Source organism: Felis catus, chromosome A1, assembly GCF_018350175.1.
Source record: "Felis catus isolate Fca126 chromosome A1, F.catus_Fca126_mat1.0, whole genome shotgun sequence".
NCBI lineage: Eukaryota > Metazoa > Chordata > Mammalia > Carnivora > Felidae > Felis > Felis catus.
The window spans coordinates 139,140,781-139,161,787 of record NC_058368.1 but is presented as its reverse complement, the minus strand read 5'-3'; the positions used below and the strand labels follow the sequence as shown (position 1 = coordinate 139,161,787).

The 21,007-nt window shown below is 36.3% G+C and overlaps 1 protein-coding gene across 11 annotated transcripts in view; it reads left to right on the top strand.

Moving 5' to 3' along the window:
* Positions 1-21,007, top strand: part of FAM169A (family with sequence similarity 169 member A) — a 96,468-nt gene that overhangs the window by 57,891 nt on the left and 17,570 nt on the right. For 10 of the 11 annotated variants that reach the window (XM_045062089.1, XM_019835558.3, XM_019835567.3 and 7 more), the window contains 3 exons: positions 8,207-8,386; positions 20,169-20,297; positions 20,846-20,958. In XM_045062089.1, coding sequence (XP_044918024.1) covers positions 8,207-8,386; positions 20,169-20,297; positions 20,846-20,958 — 422 coding nt within the window. The remainder of the gene's footprint in view (positions 1-8,206; positions 8,387-20,168; positions 20,298-20,845; positions 20,959-21,007) is intronic. The other variant, XM_045062099.1, reaches the window with a different exon arrangement.

The following is a 21,007-nucleotide window of genomic DNA, read 5'->3' as shown; positions in this document are numbered from 1 at the left end:
TGATGGTGGCTTGGACAAGGGAGATGGGGTAGAAGTCATCATATTTGAGATAAATTATGAAGTTACTGCTGCAGGATTTCTGATGGATTGTACATGGGCTATGAAGGAAATGAGTTAAGGGTGAATTAGAGACTTTTTGCTATGAGGAGCTGGGTGGGTGGTGATGAGGTTTACTGAAAAGTTGGTAAGGGAAGATCAGCTTTGGGGAGTTTCCATGAAAAATCTGATTAAAAATCATTTATTGGAATCACAGGTATAAATTATTATTCTGTTTTATTTAAATTTTAATAGCTTTATTGAGGTAGTATTCACATTTCATACAATTCACCTATGTAAATTATGCAATTCAGTTTTTTTTTCAGTAGGTTCACCAAATTGTACAAGTATCACCCTAACCAAATTTAGATCACTTGGGTCATCTCCAAAAGGAAACCTTGTACTCATTGGCAGTCACTTTAAACTCCCTCAGCGTCTGGCCTTAGGCACCCACTAGTCTGTCTCTAGATTTCTGTCTCTCTAAATTTGTCTATTTTGGACATATAAATGGAGTCCTACAATATACAATCAGACACAGTAGTTTTTTGTGTCTGACTTCTTTGGCTTAGAGTACTATTCAAGTTTCGTCCATGTTGCAGTGTGTTAATGTTATCACCACTTCATTCCTTTTTAGGGACAAATACTGTGCCTTGTATGGGTGTACCAATATCGTCTTTCATCATTTGATGGACTTTTGAGTTGTTGCCACTTTTTGGTTATTATAAATAATGCTGTTGTGAAGATTTGTGTGTAGGTTTTTGTGTGGATGTGTTTTTATTTCTCTTGGGTATATACCTAGGAGCGGAATTGCAGGATCATATGGTAACTCTAAGGTTAGCCTTTTGAGGAGCTGCCAAATGGTTTTCCAAAGGAATTGTACCATTTTACATTCCCACCAACAATATACCACGTTTCTCCACATCCTCACCAATACTTATTTTTATTTATCTTTCTTATTTTAGTTAGTTTAATAAGTATGAAGTGGCATGGCATTATCATTCTGAATTGTATTTCCTTAATGGCTAAGAATTTTGAGTGTCTTTTCATGTGTTTATTGGCCATTTCATGTATATATGTCTTCTCTGGAAAAATGTCTTTTTAGATCCTTTACGCAACCATTTGTAGATTGGGTTGTCTTTTTTTTTGTTTTTTTTTTTTTTGTGTGTGTGTGTGTGTGTGTGTTTTTCCCCCTTCAGCTTTATTGTGGTATAACTGACATGCAAAAATTGCTAGTATTTAAAATTGATAATTTATTGTGTTTTGATATATGTATACAAGCTGTGAAATTATTAACCACAATCAAAATAATAACCATATCCATTATCCCCAAAAGTTTGTTTGCGTTTCTTGGTAACCATCCCTCTGCCCACTATGAATCCCCAAGCAAACTATCTATTAGTATAGATTAGCTTGCTTTTTCTGGAATTTCATAAAATGGAATCATTACATTATGTACATTTTTGTTTTAGTCAGGTTTCTTTCACATGAGTTAATTTAGAGATTCACATATCATGAAATTCACTCTTTAAACTTTTTTAGATATTTATTTTTGGGGGAGTTCAAGGGGGAAGAGGGGCAGAGAGAGGGGGACAGAGGATCCTAAGCAGGCTTTGCGCCAACAGCAGTGAGCCTGATGTGGAGCTTGAACTCAGAAACCACAAGATCATGATCTAAGACCAAGTGAGATGCTCAACCGACTGAGCTACCCAGGCTCCCCAAGGAATTTACTCTTTTTAAAGTGATTTTTATGTATTCACAAAGTTGTGCAACCATCACCACTGTCTAATTCCAAAACATTTTCATCACTTCAAAAAGAATGCCTGTGACCATTAACAGTCACTCATTTTCTTTACCCAACAGTCCCTGGAAACCACTAATCTACTTTCTATGTGCATTATTTATCTTGAAAAAGCTTTTTTAAATCCTTACTTTATTGGCTTAAGAACACAAGATTTACTCTTAACAGATTTTTAAGTGTAGGATATATTATTAACTATAGGAATAATGTTATACAGAGGATCCATAGAATTTACTCATCTTATATTAATGAAGCTTTCAACCCGTTGATTGTCATCTCGCCATTTCATCTCTTCTGCCTTGGTGACTGTTTTCTGCTTTAAGAGTTTGACTCTTTTAGATACCTCTTATGGTTGGAGTCACACGGTATTTTTACTTCTGTGGCTGGCTTATTTCATTTAGCATGTTGTCCTCAAGGTTCATTCATGTTGTCATATATCACAAGATTTATTTTTTATTTTTTTACATTATTTATTTTTGAGAGAGAGAGAGAGAGAGCGTGTGTGTGTGTGCGCACACCATCAGGGGAGGGGTAAACAGAGAAGGAAACAGAGGATCTGAAGTGGAATAGAGGATCCTGATGTGGGGCTCCAACTCAGGAACAGCAAGATCATGACCTGAGCTGAAGTCAGATGCTTAACTGACTGAGCCACCCAGGTGCTCTACGAGATTTATTATTTTTTAATTTTGATTTTTGAGACAGAGAGAGACACAGCATGAATGGGGGAGGGGCAGAGAGAGAGGGAGACACAGAATCGGAAGCAAGCTCCAGGCTCTGAGCCATCAGCCCAGAGCCCGACGCGGGGCTCAAACTCGCGGACCGCGAGATTGTGACCTGAGCTGAAGTCGGACGCTCAACCGACTGAGCCACCCAGGTGCCCCCGAGATTTATTATTTAAAAGGCTGAATATTATTCCATTATATGTGTATATTGCATTTTCTTTATTGACTCACCCATCACTAGTGGACATTTAGGTTGTCATACCATCTTGGCTATTTTGAATAGTGCTGAAATGAACATGGGATTACTGATATCTCTTTGAGATCCTGATTTCAATTCTTTTAGATAAATACCCAGAAGTGCCATTGCTGGATGATATGGTAGTTATATTTTTGATTTTTTGAAGAACTTCTATATTGTTTCCATTGCGGCTGCACCATTTTGTATTATGATCAACAGTGTACAAGGGTTCCAGTTTTCCGTCACCAACACTTGATGTCTTTTTGTTTTGTTTTGTTTTGTTTTGGTAATAGTCATTCTGACAGGTGTGAAGTGATACTTCTTTATTGTTTTGATGTGAGTATCCCCAGTGATGAGTGACATTGAATGTTTTTTCATATACCTGTCAGCCATTTGTATGTCTTCTTTGGAGAAGTGTGTATTTAAATCCTTAGCCTATTTGAAAAGATTTTTTTTAATGTTTATTTATTTTTGAGAGAGGGAGAGATAGAGGGAGGGAGGGAGGAGGGAGAACATGAGCCAGGGGAGGGGCAGAGAGAGAGGGAGACACAGAATCCAAAGCAGGCTCCAGGCTCTGAGCTGTCAGCACAGAGCCCGATGCAGGGCTCAAACCCACGAACTGCAAGATCATGACCTGAGCCGATGTCACATACTTAACTGACTGAGCTACCAAGGCATGCTCCAGTCCTTAGCCCATTTTAAAATACAATTTTGTTTGTCTTTTTATTATTGAGTTAATAAGCATTCTTTATCAATTTGATATACAAATCTTTTCTGGGATATATAATACGGAAATATTTTTTCCTATTTTGGGGTTGTCTTTCAGTTTCTTGATGGTGTCCTTTCAAGCACAGAATTTTTTTTATTTTATTAAAAAAAATTTTTTTTTTTCAACGTTTATTTATTTTTGGGACAGAGAGAGACAGAGCATGAACGGGGGAGGGGCAGAGAGAGAGGGAGACACAGAATCGGAAACAGGCTCCAGGCTCCGAGCCATCAGCCCAGAGCCTGACGCGGGGCTCGAACTCCCGGACCGCGAGATCGTGACCTGGCCGAAGTCGGACGCTTAACCGACTGTGCCACCCAGGCGCCCTTCAAGCACAGAATTTTTAAATTTTGATGAAATACAATTTATCTTCTTTTTCTTTGTCACTTTTGCTTTTGGTATTTATCTAAGAAAGCTTTGTGTAATCCAAGGTGATAAAGATATATTGCTATCTTTTCCTCTAAAGCTTTATAGTTTTAGCTCTTATATTTAGGTTGATAATCCTTTTGCATTTAATTTGCTTATAAGTTGTGAGGAAAGGAGTCCATCATGGTTTTTTGGTGTTTTTTTTTTTTTTTTTTTGCTTTTTTGTTTTTTTTTTGTTTTTTTTTTTTTTTGCATAGGTGAATATCTTGTCATCCCAGGACTATTCATTGGAAAGGCTATTCTTTTTCCATAGAGTTGAGCTGGAGCCCCTGTCAAAAATGATTTGACTATAAATATGAAGTCTTGTTTCTGGGTCCTCAGTTCTATTCCACTGATCTCTGTATCTGTTCGTGTGCCAGTACCATACTGTCTTGATTACTGCAGCTTTATAAGATTGAAAATGGCAAGTGTGAATCCTCCAACTTTGTTTTTCATTAAGATTGTTTTTGCTTTTTGAGGTCCTTTGCAATTCATATGAATTTAGGATCACCTTGTCAGTTTCTTTTCTTTTTTTTTTTTAAGTTAGTTTGTTTGTTTGTTTGTTTGTTTGTTTGTTTATTTATTTATTTATTTATTTATTTATTTATTTATTTAGAGAAACAGCATGAGCAAGTGGGGAGGGGCAGAGGGAGAAAGGGAGAGATTCCCCAGCAGGCTCTGTGCTACTCTGTGCTCTGTTTGTGAGATCATGACCTGAGCTGAAATCAGGAATCCATGCTTAACCGACTGAGCCCTCCAGGTGCCCCAGACCATGACAATTTCTGCAAAAAAATGTAGCTGAGAATTGTCAATTTTTAGGTCAATTTGGGGAATATATTGACATTTAATAATTATAAGTCCTCTGATCCAAGAACATGGATGTCTTTTCATTTATTTAGATGTTCTTTAATTTCTTTTAACAATGTTTGCAATTTTCAGTAAGCATATTAAGCTTTGCAGTTTTTTTGTTAAGTTTATTTGTAAGAATTTTATTATTTGTTAATGCTGTGGTAAATTGTTTAATTTCATTTTCAAATTGTTCATTGCTGGTATATAGAAATATAATTGAATGTATATTGACCTTGTGTCCTGCATCCTTGCTGATGTGCCTTTTATCAGTTTTAATAATTTTTTTGTGGATTCCTTAAGATTTTCTATATACAAAATCCTGTCATTTGAAAATGTAGCTCTACTTCTTTCTTTTCAGACTAGCTGTCTTTTGTTTGCTTTTCTTGCTTAATTAGAACTCTAGTACAGTGTTGAATAGAAGCAGTGAGAATGAAGTTTTGTTTTATTCCTGATCTTAGGAGAAACCGTCCAGTCTTTCATCATTAAGTGTGATGTTAGCTGTGGGTTTTTCATAGTCCCTTTATGAGGTTTATGAGGTTTAGGAAATTGAGTATTTTTATCATGAAAGGTGTTGGGTTTTGTCAGATGTTTTTCTTTTTCCTGTTTATTGAACTAATCATATGATTTTTGTTATATTTACATTTATGTGAGCACTTCCATTCTTAATGTTGGGAAAGTCTCATGTATTAAATAAATTAAAGATGAGTGATCATCATCATTTGGATAGATGGTAGAAGCCTTGGGAGTAGGTGAGATTTCCCAGAGAATATATGGAAGAAGGTGGTCAAGTTGGAACTTTGAGGATTATAAGTATTCAGTCTACCATGTGCAATGCTAAATTTAATTCAATTTCAGTTAGTAAATTTAATGAAACTTCATCTTTCATCTAAGTTAGCAGGTTGTGGTTTTGCTTTACTAGATAATCCAGTAGAACCTGTATACAAAGTACAGTTGACCCTTGAACGACATAGGTTTGAACCATATGACTCCACTATATATGCATTTTTTTTCAATAAATACAGTACAGTACTGTAAATGTATTTTCTCTTTCTTGTGACTTTCTTAATAACATTTTTTTTCTCTAGCTTCCTGTATTGGAAAAATATAGTATGTAATACATATAAAATACAAAATGGACGTGAGTGGACTGTTTGGTATTAGGCTTCCAGTCAATAGTAGGCTGTTAGTGGCAGGTGGATTTTCAGCTGCTCAGGGGTCAGTGCCCCTGACTCCCAAGTTGTTCAAGGGTCAACTGTATAAATATTTAAGTAAAGGAAGAGAATCTGCATGGTTTTTTTTTGCAAGGAGCATCTATGTGGTAAATAAATAGAAGAATTTTAAACTTTACGGACACTAATTCCATAAGCTTTAACACTTGAAGATGCTGGAATTTACCTCTTCTCTACTCGAAGAAATGTTTGTGTGAAACAAAAAAAAAATCAATTTGTGGAAAATTTCTGTCATGAAATTATGATTTTTCTGTAAGGAACCTGAAACTTGTACAATAGTGAATGGCCATAAATCCTCAGGTTCCATATTGAGAATTAGAACCAGATAGTGCTTTTACTTCTCATTTTTTCTTTGTTCTTTGAATTACTAGTGCTTATGAAGTAATGTCTCTTTTGATTTCAGAATCACTATCAGCAGTTATATTATAAAAAACTCTAATTTCAAGGTATTATATATAAGTTGATTCCGGTCAAAATAGCTTGTTGCTGAGACTACCTGTTAGACTTTTACAAGCAATTTGTATATTTCAGCTTTGTGAGTAAAATTGACAATTAAAAGTGGTACATACTTAAGGTGTACGACTTGATGATATATGTATACATTGTGAGTCACCAAAATCAAGCTAATTAACATATATTGCTGCTCATAGTTACCATTTTCTCTTCTTTGTATAGTGATAACATGTAATTTCTTCTTAGCAAATTTCAAGTGCACAGTATTGTTAACTATAGTCATTATTTAAGACCTCTTAACCCATAGATATACCCTCACCAAATGTTGGCAGTTAAGATCCAAGTAATGTGAATTTCCTATTGTAAACTTAAATTAGTTGATAGTCTTGGAGACTGTTACTGAAATTCTCCAATTTAATCATAAGTAATTCAAATTATTTGGTTCAACTAACAAAAAATCTTGTTATATTGACCAGTTCATCAAATGATATGATTGGTGAAAGTCAATTTGTAAGTTGTTTGTTACCTGAAATTTTGTTTCCTCCTTGAACTTCATTATTGGAATTTATCTCAAATAATATGAATAATCTGAGAACAGTAAGTTATTTTATTTATGGCACAAAAAGAGTAGAATATTGACTGATAAATATGAACTAATTCTAAAATTAATAGAGATAAGTGTGGGATACCCTACCATGATGCCCACAACTTATGTACTGTCTTAAAATGTGTTAAGGTGCTAACACGTCTAATTAGAGGGTCAGAACACAAATCAGTGTTGTTAAAAGACAAACCAGTATACCTGTGTAATAAGAGGCATATTTAGTTACTATAAATTATTTATCCTGTTTAACCTTAAACATACAGGGTATTTTAAAAAATAGACTCCCAGCAAAAAGATTGCTAACATAGCCATTTCCAAGACCAATGTTTCCATTTAGTCCTAATCTATAGTCTTTAAAAATCTGGAGAACTAATTTGCTTCTTTGCCATCATGAAGTAGATAAAAATGAGACTCTACTCTCTAGAGAAAAAGGGATAAGATGGATGTTCAGGGACCATAGCTGGAATGAGATACTTTGTGTATTATAACCTATATGCAGCCACCAGATACTCTTTCAGTTCTAAAATGTAGTAATTGATGAGTTTCTTTTTTGTAATTTTTTTGAATGTTTATTTATTTTTGAGAGAGAGAGAGACAGAGAGAGAGAGCATGAACGGGGAAGGGCCAGAGAGAGGGAGACACAGAATCCGAAGCAGGCTCCAGGCTCTGAGCTGTCAGCACAGAGCCCAACATGGGGCTCTAACCCACAAATCGTGAGATCATGATCTGAGCTGAAGTCAGACGCTCAACCGACTGAGCCACCCAGGCGCCCCAATTGATGAGTTTTAAAGTTGTGCAAGTCTACAGAGATGCATATTCTAGTATATAGCTCATAAAATGAGAAAGAATAGTTACTTGTGTTAGGTGATACTGTTGGCAAACAAAATACATAGCTCTTCTCATTATCACATATATACTTTTTGATGTGTAATAGCAGCTGGAAAGGATTTTATATTATGAAATTGATCCATTTATTTAACATTCTTCTTGATGTAGTAAAAAACTAACCATTTCTAGAAAGACTGTTGACTCATGTTCTTTAAATGTATGTACATATTTGGCCTTTTAATGTGAAAAATTGTTGGGTTTCTGTTTTATGACTACAGGAAGTGTATGTGCCTCATTTCTTACCCAAAGCTACCAACTGCCAGTCCTTGATACAATGTTTGTAAGAAAGAAGTATCGAGGCAAAGATTTTGGGCTTCAAATGCTGGAGGACTTTGTTGATTCCTTTACAGAAGATGCACTTGGCTTGCGGTATCCACTCTCCTCTCTAATGTACACAGGTAAATTAAGTTAAAAAATGGTAAACTTGTCTCAGTGTCACTTCTGAGTTGTTTCTGCAGAATATTGTAAATGTGCATATATGAGTAAGTATTAAATAAATTTGGATTCTTTGGCTCCATAGGGCTTCATTTTACAAATATGTCCTTATTTCATGTAATGGCTTTTTGGAAGTGTGGGAGCTTTTTTAAAAAGTTGAAATATAATTCACATACCATAAAATTCATCCTCTTAAAATATACAATTCAGTGGCTTTTATTATAGTCATAGCTGTACAACCATAACCACTATCTAATTCCAGAACATTCTCATTATTCCAAAAAAAACCCCTGCACTAGTTAGTGGTCACTCTTCATTCCTCCATTCCTTCATCCCTAGCAGCCACTAATCCATTTTCGTTCTCTATGGATTTACCTATTCTGGACATTTCATACAAATGTAATCATGGGATATGATTAAATTACAAGCCCTTTGTGTCTGGCTTCTTTTATTGTGCTTAAAATTTTTTAAGGTTCATCCATGGCGTAGCATGAGTCAGTGGTTAATTTGTTTTTATGGATGAATAATAGTCCATTTTATGGATATGCCACATTTTGTTTATCCATCATCCGTTGATTGGCTTTTGGGTTGTTTCCACTTTTTCGTCGTTATGAATAATGCCTTGATTATGATAAATTGAATACCAAATGAATTATAGGTGCATGTCTATTTTTGCAAAAAGTCTTAGGGAGCTTTAGTTATCCTTCACTTTAGGCAGAAATTGCCCAATAATATTTTGTTGATGTCATTTGTATAATTTTGTGAATAAGACTCTTTGAAATGTGAAAATAAAGGAGTACATTGAAAATAGAAAATTTTAGACTAAGTGGCATCTCCATTTTCTATTTCTTGGTCTTCCTGTCTATCTTATAGCATGCTTATTAAATTTGAAGAACTTGGATTTCCATTTGGTTTTCTCTTTCAATGTAATTAGTAGTTCCTTGATGATGCTCCGTGTCCAATATTTTTGATGATCTTCACTTGTTTCCATGAATATTTTTAATGATATAGGAAATATTATAGTGTTTGACATTGTAAGCTTTAGAAAGATAATTTTCATTCTGCATATAGGTAATGAGTGCCAAGTATGGATGGGCAAGCTAGAGTAGATGATTAGCTAACTATGAGGAGCTGATTTACACAATACTGTAGCATGTACCCATTCCTAAAGACATGGATTAAATAAAGTCTCCTGTATCTTTTATTCATTTGGAATTTATCCTGGGTACCGTGTGAGGTATAGATCCAACTTTATTTTACGTGACAGGTATGTGGTTGCTCTAGTCTCATTTATTGAATAATTTATTTTTTTTTGCAGTGTTTGGCATTTATGTCTGTATCAGGTTAGAAGACAATGGTCCATTGACCTAATTGTCTTTAGAAATAAAGTTTTATTGGAACACAGCCATGTTCCTTCATTTACATAATGTCTTCGGCTTCTTTTGCACTAAAACATCAGAATTGGTTAGTGCCCATATTGACAATATGACAGTGCCTATATTGCCTGTAAGCTTAAAATATTTATTACCTGTCCCTTTAACAAAAAGTTCACTAAGTTTTCATGTATAGCATACGTTAAATTTTTGTGTGTGTATATATTTGTGTAGATTTCTTATTTGCTTATTCATTTCTGTTATCTTTTAAGTTCCATTACCTCACTGTTGTATTTATTTTAGCTTTTGAGCATCTAAAAAGACTAGTCTCCCCCATTTAATATGTCTGACCTTGCTTATTTGTTTCCCTGTGTGGACTTGCGAATCTGTTTACTAGATGAAAAACAGAATTCTGTTGGGATGTTATTGGGATTACTTTTATATTTACAGATTAGCCCCTAAAGACTCCCCCAAAAACTGTTAGATTTGATAGGGGTGCCTGTCTGCTCAGTCAATGGAGCCTGCGACTTTTGATCTCAGGGGTTGTAAGTTGGGGCCTCATGATGGGTGTAGAGATTACTTAAAAGTAAAATCTTAAAAAAAATAAATAAATAAACACCAAAACTATTAGAACTAATAAATGAATTCAGTAAAGTTGCAGGATACAAAATCAGTTTGCAGAAGTCTGTTGCAATTCTATACACTAATAAGGAAGCAGCAGAAAGAGAAATTAAGAAAATAATCCCATTTACAGTGGCACCAAAAATAATAAAATACCTAGGAATAAACCTAACCAAAGAGGTGAAATATCTGCACTCTGAAAACTATAAAACACTGATGGAAGAAATTGAAGAGAACACAAAGAAATGGAAAGACATTCCATGCTCATGGACAGGAAGAAGAAATATTGTTAAAAGGTCCATACTACCTAAAGCAATCTACAGATTTAAATGCAATCCTTATCAAAATACCAATAGCATTTTTCACATGACTAAAACAGGCAATTGTAAAATTTGTATGGAACCATGAAAGTCGTCCCATAGTCACAGCAACCTTAAAAAGGAAAAGTAAAGCTGGAGGTATCACAGTCCCAGATATCAAAATATACTATAAAGCTGTAGTAACCAATACAGCATGGTACTGGCACAAAAACAGACCTGTAGATCAAATAGAACAGAATAGGAAGCCCAGAAATAAACACATAATTATATGGTCAGTTAATCTTTGAAAAGGAGGCAAGAATGTGCAACGGGGAAAAAACTCTTTTCAACAAGTGGTGTTAGGAAAACTGGACAGCATCATGCAAAAGAATGGAACTGGACCCTTTATACACCATACTCCCAAAATGGATCAAGGACCTAATGTGAGAACTGAAACCATAAATATCCCGGAAAAGGACACAGGCAATAATTTCTCAGACATCAATCTTAACAACATCCTTCAAGATAGGTCTCCTGAGGCAGGGGAAACAAAAGCAAAAATAAAAATGAAAAGTTGCTGCACAGCACCACAAAGGAAATAACACAGGAGAATGAAAAGACAGCCTGCAGAATGGGAGAAGATATTTCCAAATGACCTATTTGGTGAAGGGTTGTAGTATATAAAATATATAAAGAACTGATACAACTCAACACGGAAAAAACAAATGATCCAATTTGCAGTGGGCAGAAGACATGAACCGACATTTCTCCAAAGAAGATGTCCAGATGGACAACAGACACATAAAAAGATGATCAACATCAGTCATCATTAAGGAAATGCAAATCAAAACCACAGTGAGGTACCACCTCATACCTGTCAGAGTGGCTAAAATCCAGAAACAACCAATTTTGGCAAGGATGTGAAGAAAGGGGAACTCTCTTGCACTGTTGGTGGGAATGCAAACTGATGCAAACTGTGGAAACAGAATGGAGTTATTCAAAAAATTAAAAATAGAACTACCTTATGATCTAGTAATCACACTACTGGGTATTTACCCAGAGGCTATTAAAACACTAATTGGAAGCAATATATGCACCCCTGTGTTTATTGCAGCATTATTTACAATAGCCAAACTATGGATAAGCAGCCCAAGTGAATCTATACATTCAACTGTCGTACGCCTGAAACTGATTTAACACTGTATGTTCACTACCCTGGAATTAGAATTTTTAAAAATGTCAAAACAAAACAAAACCTTTGCATGTTAGCTTATGGAGAATTGACTGTTGTTTTTCTTCTATCCAACATATTATTATTGTGTAATATGTACAACTGTAGGATTTTGTTCAAACCAGTTAGCATGTATATATTCTCCATACAGTTCTTAGAACTAACATAGGAAAAAAATGTGTATGTTTAGGAATTTTATCTTTTTTGTTGCTATTATAGATGTTGTGTTTTCTTACATTATTTCTTCTCACTAGTCGTTATAAATATGAAAGATATGATTTGTATTAATTTTGTACCCATCCACATCAGTAAATTCGTAATAACTCTGGAGTTAATTATCCTGAGTTTTCTGGAATCTGCCTCTTTGTTAGGGCCCAGGCTGAAAGCCTTGCCTGATCGCTGCCCAACAAAAATATATCTTTCCTCCTCTAAGTCTTGTGATGCTTTACGTGTAGTGTTCTTATACTTCTTAAGTACCTTCTAAGTACCTTATCTTCTATTTCTTCTGAGTTTTTATTTTAACAACAGTTTAGATGCTGAGTTCGTTGTGCATAAATTGTATGTATGTAACACCACTTTTGTAACACCACTTTTTGTAACACCACTCGGTCTAGTTCTTTGCATGGAATGAATGTGCTGAATAAATGGCTGTGAAAAGATTCTGTGAGGCAAAGAAGGTTAAAATAGTTGGGAGACATTTAGCATTGGGGAATATCTGTGGAGAATTGTAGGGTCCATATTATAAAGCTTATGCTTTAAAAGAATGTTATTGCAAGGCTGAATGAATTAGTGCTGCATATAGAATGTCAGTAAGAGGAAGAAGTCTTCAAAACTTGTTAAGGAATAGCTAATGCTGCTTAGTTGATAGATGTTCTTTGTTGTGGGCACATACCTTCTGTATTATTTAGCTGAATGACATTAGTGTGAGAGTTCTCTTTCTGACTCTGGCCAGACAGATCTGAACTGGGACCTTCAAGTCTAGTCACCCTTTGTAAAGTACTCCTTTTGGACCTCATACTTACTGTGTAATGCTTACACAGTATTTTAGTCATTTAGTCATTTAGTCATTTAAATTCAGACAGATGATCACTGTGGCCTCTTGTGCTTGTTTTCTCTGGCTTCTTCTTTCTCATAGGTATAGAAGAAACTGAAACCAGAAAATGTGAGAAACATTTTCAAATATACAGGAAAAAAAAAATGAGACAATAGTATCCTAGTGTCAATGTATCCATTATCCAGATTAACAGTTGTTAAGGTTTTGCCTTGTTGTTTTTATTAACTTGTAGGGAGAACTAAATAAAATCTTGTAGATACAGTTGCTGGTCTCTTTGGACCCCTCCGTAATCCCATTCCCCCTTCTTTTCTCCCCAGTGATAATAGTGTTCCTGAAGTTGGTGTATATCCTTCCTGTTCTAAGTTTCATACTTAGATCCGTGACCATAAACACCATAAGGCATCATTTAGTTTGCTATTTTCTTTTATTTATTTAAAAAATATATGCAGCTGAAATTTTTTTTTAATGTGTTACTTATTTTTGAGGGAGAGAGAGCGCGTGAGAGCGAGCAAGATGGGAGGAGCAGCAGAGAGAGAGAGAGAGGAAGACTCAGAATCCTAAGCAGGCTTCAGGCTCTGAGCTGTCAGCATAGAGCCTGACACGGGCTGAAACTCAAAAGCCGTGAGATCATGACCTGAGCTGAAGTCAGACCCTTAACTGAATGAGCCACCCAGGTGCCCCTATTTATTTATTTATTTTTTTTTTAATTTTTTTTTTCAACGTTTATTTATTTTTGGGACAGAGAGAGACAGAGCATGAACGGGGGAAGGGCAGAGAGAGAGGGAGACACAGAATCAGAAACAGGCTCCAGGCTCTGAGCCATCAGCCCAGAGCCCGACGCGGGGCTCGAACTCACAGACCGCGAGATCGTGACCTGGCTGAAGTCGGACGCTTAACCAACTGCGCCACCCAGGCGCCCCATATTTTTTTATTTTTGAGAGACAGCGCGCTCAAGGGAGTGAGGGGTAGAGAGGGAGGGAAGGAGAGGGAATCCCACAAGGGGCAGAGAAGGGGTAGAGAGAGAGAGAAGCAGGGCTCATCTGAAGCAAGGCTTGAACTCACGAACTGTGGGATCATGACCTGAGCTGAATTTCAATGCATAACCAACTGAGCCACCTAGGAGCCCCTTGCTTTTTTATTTAAAAAAATTTTAAGTTTTTTGGGGCTAAAATATATATAACATAATATTTGTCATTTGAACTATTTGTGTATATACAATTCAGTGGCATTAGTCACATTCACTCTCTGTCTGAATTTGCCTATTCTAGTTACTGCATAGAAGTGGAATCATACGGTATATGTTCTGTGTCTGTGTTATTTCCCTTAGCGTAGTGTTTAAGGGCCATCCTTGTAGCATGTATCAAAATTTCATTCCTTTTATATGGCGGAGTATATTTTTATTGTATGAATATGTCACATTTCATTTATTCATCCATTCGTCTTTTGATGACACTTGGATTGTTTTACCTTTTGGGTGCTATGAATAATGCTGTCCATACACATTGGTGTACAGATAGATGTGTGTTTGAGTCCCTGCTTTCTATTCTTTGGGTATGTAGCTGAGAGTGGAATTGTTGGGTTATATGATAATTCTGTGTTTAACTTTTTGAGGATTTGCCAAATTGTTTCCCACAGAGGCTGTATCATTTTGTTTAATGGTTTTTTTTTTTTTTGAGTTTATTTATTCCTGAGAGAGAGAGAGAGTCAGAGTACAAGCGGGCGAGGGGCAGAGAGAGAAGGAGACACAGAATCCGAAGCAGGCTCCAGGCTCCGAGCTGTCAGCACAGAGCCCAAAGTGGGGCTCAAACTCACAAACTGTGACATAATGACCTGAACCGAAATCGGACGCTTAACTGACTGAGCCACCCAGGTGCTCCAGTATGTTTTTAAAACTTCATATAAATGACATCATTTTGCACCTATACTCACTTGCTTTTTTACTGATCTTTTTTATACATTTATCAATGTTGATCCACATAGCTGTAGTTTGTTGTAGTTGCTGCATAGTATTTTACTGTATACATACTATTTTATTCATGTATCCCTTAGTGATGGGCACTTAGGTTGTACCTCCCACCCCTGTTTAAAAACAGTCCTGTAGTGAATATTATAAATGACTTCTTGCGCATATGTGTAAGTCTTTAGGGTGCATATCCAGAAGTAGAATTGGAGCATAAAACACATCTTTCCCACTTTACTATTGCAAAATTGTTCTCACACCAGCAGAGTGTGGGAGTTTCCATTTTCCTTATTCTTTGGATGCTTGTTATTATCTGATGGGTGTGAAAATGGTGTCTTACTGTTTCATCTTGCATTTCCTTGGCAGCTAGTGAGGTTACCTTCTTTTGTTAAGTGATCTTTCAGTTTGCATTATGTGTGAATAACCTATTCATAGCCTCTACCAATTTCTCTCTGGGATCATTTTATCTTTCTAATTCGATTTTAGGATTTATTTGAAATATGCTTAGAATACTAACCCTTTGTTTTATTCTGAAGATCTCCTAATCTTTGTCTTTATGGTATGTTTTTAATATAAAACTATGATGTCCAGTAAAGCAGTCACTAATATAAATTAAATATAGTTTCAATTTAGTTAAAGTTAAAAGGGATTATACATTCAGTTCCTCAGTAGCCTCATGGGACTAGTAGTGGCTACTGTATTCACTGTGATGACATAAGCCATTTCCATTATTACTTTTTAAAAACATTTTTTAATGTTTATTTATTTTTATTTATTTTTGAGAGAGACAGAGTACAAGTCGGGGAGGGGCAGAGAGAGAGGGAGGCACAGAATCCAAAGCAGGCTCCAGGCTTTGAGCTGTCAGTACAGAGCTCGATGGATGCAGGGCTCAAGCTCACAAACCGCGAGATCATGATCTGAGCCCAAGTCAGACACTCAACCAGCTGAGCCACCCAGGCGCCCCAAGACGTTTCCATTATTGTAGAAAGTTCTGTTGCATTGTTGCTGATAAAAGTTTTAAACTTTATCATAATATTTCATTATCGATTGTGATTTTTTTTAATCTTTCATGAGAAATTGTTTAGCACTGTAATGTCCCAGAGGTATTCTCTTATGTTTTCTTTTGTATTTGTTTTTCTTTTGTATTTTTTAAAAGTTTTATTTAATCTCTGCACCCAGCGTAGGACTCAAACTGGTGACCCCAAGATCAAGAGTCACATGCTCTTCTGACTGAGCCAGCAGGGGCCCTCCTGTTAGATCTTCTTTTAATAATTTTTTTTCAACGTTTATTTATTTTTGGGACAGAGAAAGACAGAGCATGAACGGGGGAGGGGCAGAGAGAGAGGGAAACACAGAATCGGAAACAGGCTCCAGGCTCTGAGCCATCAGCCCAGAGCCCGACGCGGGGCTCGAACTCACGGACCGCGAGATCGTGAGCTGGCTGAAGTCGGACGCTTAACCGACTGCGCCACCCAGGCGCCCCTAGGTCTTCTTTTAAACATTTTGCTTTTCTTAATAGGTCTAAGAATCCATCTAGAATTTAATGATATGAATGGTATCGATGTGAGGTCAAGATCTGACTTTTATTTTCTTCTGTATGGATTTTTGTTCTAGCATTACTATTTTGATAGTTTATCTGTTCCCCCCTGAGATGTAATACCTTCTCTATCATTTGCCAAGTTTTTAAAATATGTGTGGTTTTTTCCTGGTGGGTGTTTCCCCCTAGTATTTTAATTTTTTCCCCCTCCTTTTCTTCCATATCCTTTCTTAACCCTTTGTTCTTTCATTTTGAATTTGGGATCGAGTTCTTGAAAAGTTTTCCTAAAAAATAAACTTGTTGGGAATTTGTTTTAAATTGCATAGAATTTACTGAATAATTGGTGGTTTTACACTGTTGAGTTTAATAATCCTTTTGTTTTAATTTTATGCCCTCTAGTAACATTTAGTAATTTTTTCCTTAAGTGATGTGCATCTTATTTTGGGGCGGGGGGTGAGGCATTGTTTTCTCATTTTTTCTATTTCTACTGTTTTATTTTTGTTTTTAAATTTTATTTAAATCCTAGTTAACATACGGTGTAACAGTGGTTTCAGAAGTAGAATTTAGTGATTCATCCATTACATATAATACCCAGGGGTCATCCCAATGAGTGCCCTCCTTAATGCCCATCCCCCATTTGGCCCATTCCCCCCTCGCAGCACCCCTTCACCAGTCCTCAGTTCTCTGTATTTGAGAGTCTCATGTCGTTTGTCTCTCCCTCTCTGTTTTTATCTTATTTTTGCTTCCCTTCCCCATGTTCATCTGTTTTGTCTCTTAAATTCCACATGAGTGATACCATATGATATTTATCTTTATCTGACTTATTTTGCTTAGTATAATAAACTCTGGTTCCATCTACGTTGTTGTAAATGGCAAGATTTCATTCTTTTCATTGCTGAGTAGTATTCCTGTGTGTGTGTGTGTGTGTGTGTGTGTGTGTGTGTGCGCGTGCGCGCGCGCGCGCGTGCACCTTCTTTGTCCCTTCACCAGTCAGTGGGCATTTGGGCTCTTTCCGTCATTTGGCTATTGTTGATAGTGCTGCTGTAAACATTGGGGTGCATTTGAAAGGTGTATGTGCCCCTTTGAATCAGCATTTCTGTATCCTTGGCTAAATACCTAGTAGTGCACTTGCTGGGTCATAGGGTAGTTTTATTTTTAATTTTTTGAAGAACCTCCATGCTGTTTTCCAGAGTGGCTGCCCCACTTTGCATTCCCACCAGCAGTGCAAAAGGATTCCCCTTCTCCACATGCTCGCCAACATCTCTTGTTTCCTGAGTTGTTAATATTAAGCCATTTAACAGGTGTGACATGGTAGCTCATTGTGGTTTTGATACGTATTTCTCTGATGATGTTGAGCATTTTTTCCTGTGTCTCTTAGTCACCTGGATGTCTTCTTTGGAGAAGTGTCTGTTGATGTCTTTTGCCCATTTCTTCACTGGATTATTTGTTTTTTTGGGGTGTGGAGTTTGATAAGTTCGTTATAGATTTTGGATACTAGCCTTGTATTCTGATAAGCCATTTGCAGATATCTTCTCCCATTCCATAGGCTGCCTTTTATTTCTGTTGATTGTTTCCTTGGCTGTGCAGAAGCTTTTTATCTTGATGAGGTCCCAATAGTTCATTTTTGCTTTTGTTTCCCTTACTTCTGGAGACATGTCTAGTAAGAAGTTTCTGTGGACGAATGAAAGAGGAGAGATCACAACCAACACTGCAGAAATAAATACAATAATAAGAATATTATAAACAATTATATGCCAACAATTCGGGCAGTCTGGAAGAAATGAACAAATTCCTAGAAACTTACAAACTACCAAAACTGAAACAGGAGGAAGTAGAAAATTTTAACAGACCCGTAAGTAGTAAAGAAGTGGAATCATTAATCAAAACTCTCCCAACAAGTCAGAGTCCAGAGCTGGATGGCTTCCCAAGGGAGTTCTACCAAACATTCAAAGAAGAGTTAATACCTATTGTTTTGAAGCTGTTCCAAAAAATAGAAATGGAAAGGAAAACTTCCAAACTCATTCTATGAGGCCAGCATTCTCTTAATTCCAAAACCAAAGACCCCACTAAAAAGGAGAATTACAGACCAATTTCCCTGATGGAAATGCATGCAAAAATTCTCAACAAGATACTAGCAGATCAAATTCAACAATACATTAAAAGAATGATTCACCACAATCCAGTGGAATTTATTCTTGGGCTGCAGGGCTGGTTCAATATCTGCACATCAACCAATGTGATATATCACATTAATGAAAAAAACTGGTAAGTACCAAATGATCCTCTCCATAGATTCAGAAAAAGCATTTGACAAATTATAGCATCCTTTTTTGATAAAAGCCATCAAAGTAGGGACAGAAGGAACATACCTCGAGATCATAAAGGCCATAGACAAAAGACCAACAGCTAATATCCTCAATAGGGAAAAACTGAGAACTTTCCCTCTAAGGCCAGGAACACGACAGGGATGTCCACTCTCACCATTGTTTTTCAGCATAGTGTTGGAAATCCTAGCCTTAGCAATCAGACAACAAAAAGAAATAAAAGGCATCCAGATCAGCAAGGAAGAAGTCAAAACTTTCACTCTTCTAGATGACATGATACTCTATATGGAGAACATGAAAGACCCCATCAAAAGACTGCTAGAACTGATACATGAATTCAGCAAAGTTGCAGGATATAAAATCAATGTACAGAAATTGGTTGCATTTCTATACACCAATAATGAAAGCAGCAGAAAGAGAAATCAAGGAATCCATCCCAGTTACAATTGTACGAAAAACCATGAGGTACCTAGGAATGAACCTAACCAAAGAGGTACAAGATCTTTATGCTGAAAGCTATAGAAAGCTCATGAAAGAAATACAAGAAAAGAAATGGAATAACATTCCATACTCATGGATTTGGAAGAACAAATATTGTTAAAGTGTCTATACCACCCAAAGCAATCTACACATTCAATGCAGTTCCTATCAAAATAACGCCAGCATTCTTCACAGAGCTAGAACAAACCATTCTAAAACCAGAAAAGACTCAGACAGCCAAAACCAAAGCTGGAGGCATCATAATTCTGGACTTCAAGATGTATTACAAAGCTGCCGTCATCAAGACAGTATGGTACTGCCACAAAAACAGGCACACAGATCAATGGAACAGAATCGAGAACCCAGAAATGGACTCACAAACCTATGACCAACTAATCTTTGATGAAGCAGGAAGGAATATCCAATGGGAAAAAAGAGTTTCTTTAGCAAGAGTTTCTTTAGCAACTTTCCCATTTGGGAAAACTGGACAGCGACATACAGAAGAATGAACTTGAACCACTCTCTCACAGCATACACAAAAAATAAACTCAAAATGAATGAAAGACCTAAATGTAAGACAGGAAGCCATCAAAATGCTATTGGAGAAAGCAGGCAAAAACCTCTTTGACCTTGGCTGTAGCAACTTCTTACTAGAAACGCATCTTTTTTTTTTTTTTTTTAGAAACCTATCTTTTATCAGGATTTTTATTTTTTGATCATGTTAAAGTTTTCGTAAATGAGACTGCTGTGTGATTTTCTTGAGTTGTCTTAGCCTTTTTAAGTGAGTGTAGCAGCTTTCCCTTCTTTCTGTTCTCCAAAACAATTGATATTAGGGATTTCTAGAAAATTCTAAATGTATTTTTCAGCTTGCAAGCAGTACTTTGAAAAGTATCCAGGAGATCATGAACTCCTCTGGGAAGTTGAAGGTGTTGGACACTGGTACCAGCGAATACCAGTCACCAGAGCATTACAGAGAGAAACGCTTAAAATTACTGGTAAGAATTACAGGTTTTCAGTTTGAACATGTGTCCAGCTTAAAAAAGTGCCTATTGATGGTTGTGTCTTACAGTCCAGAGTTATGGTATATTGTAATGCGACCTCTCTAGTAACAGACCCTCTTTTCTAAAGTTTGAATTTTTGTTATGTATTAACATTTGGGTTACTAATAATAAGAGGACCTAGAATAATAGCCCATAAGAATCTAACATTCTGGTAGGTGTTGGTAGGTAAGAAGTAAACCCAGATATCAGCATGGAATAGGCATCAAGAGATCAAAGGGTAATTCTCAATCTCATAGTCCTCCTAATAGTCACTTTCCTCATAGTCACTTTCCTCATAGTCACTAAATACAGGTAAGTAATACTTTTTGTGATTTCAAGGTTTCATTGTAAGTTACTGATGAAGGAGATGTTCCACACCTAGATTTTCAACACCCTCTGTTCAGGATGCCTTTCAGGGCTTTTGTGAAAATCAGTACAAACAGTGCTACAGTTAAAACCAAATACTGATTCAGTTACAATTTTTGAAATTCTTCTCTACACAGCAGTTTCTCAAAATGAAGCCAAAAGACCCATGTCTGGAGAATATGGTCTTGCATCTGTTCCAGAATGTGAAGCAGAAACTGAAGACAATCAGTCTAGTGAGATGCAGCTAACTGTAGGTACACTGTATGTTTATTGTAGGAAATGATTTTTCTGTTTCTTTA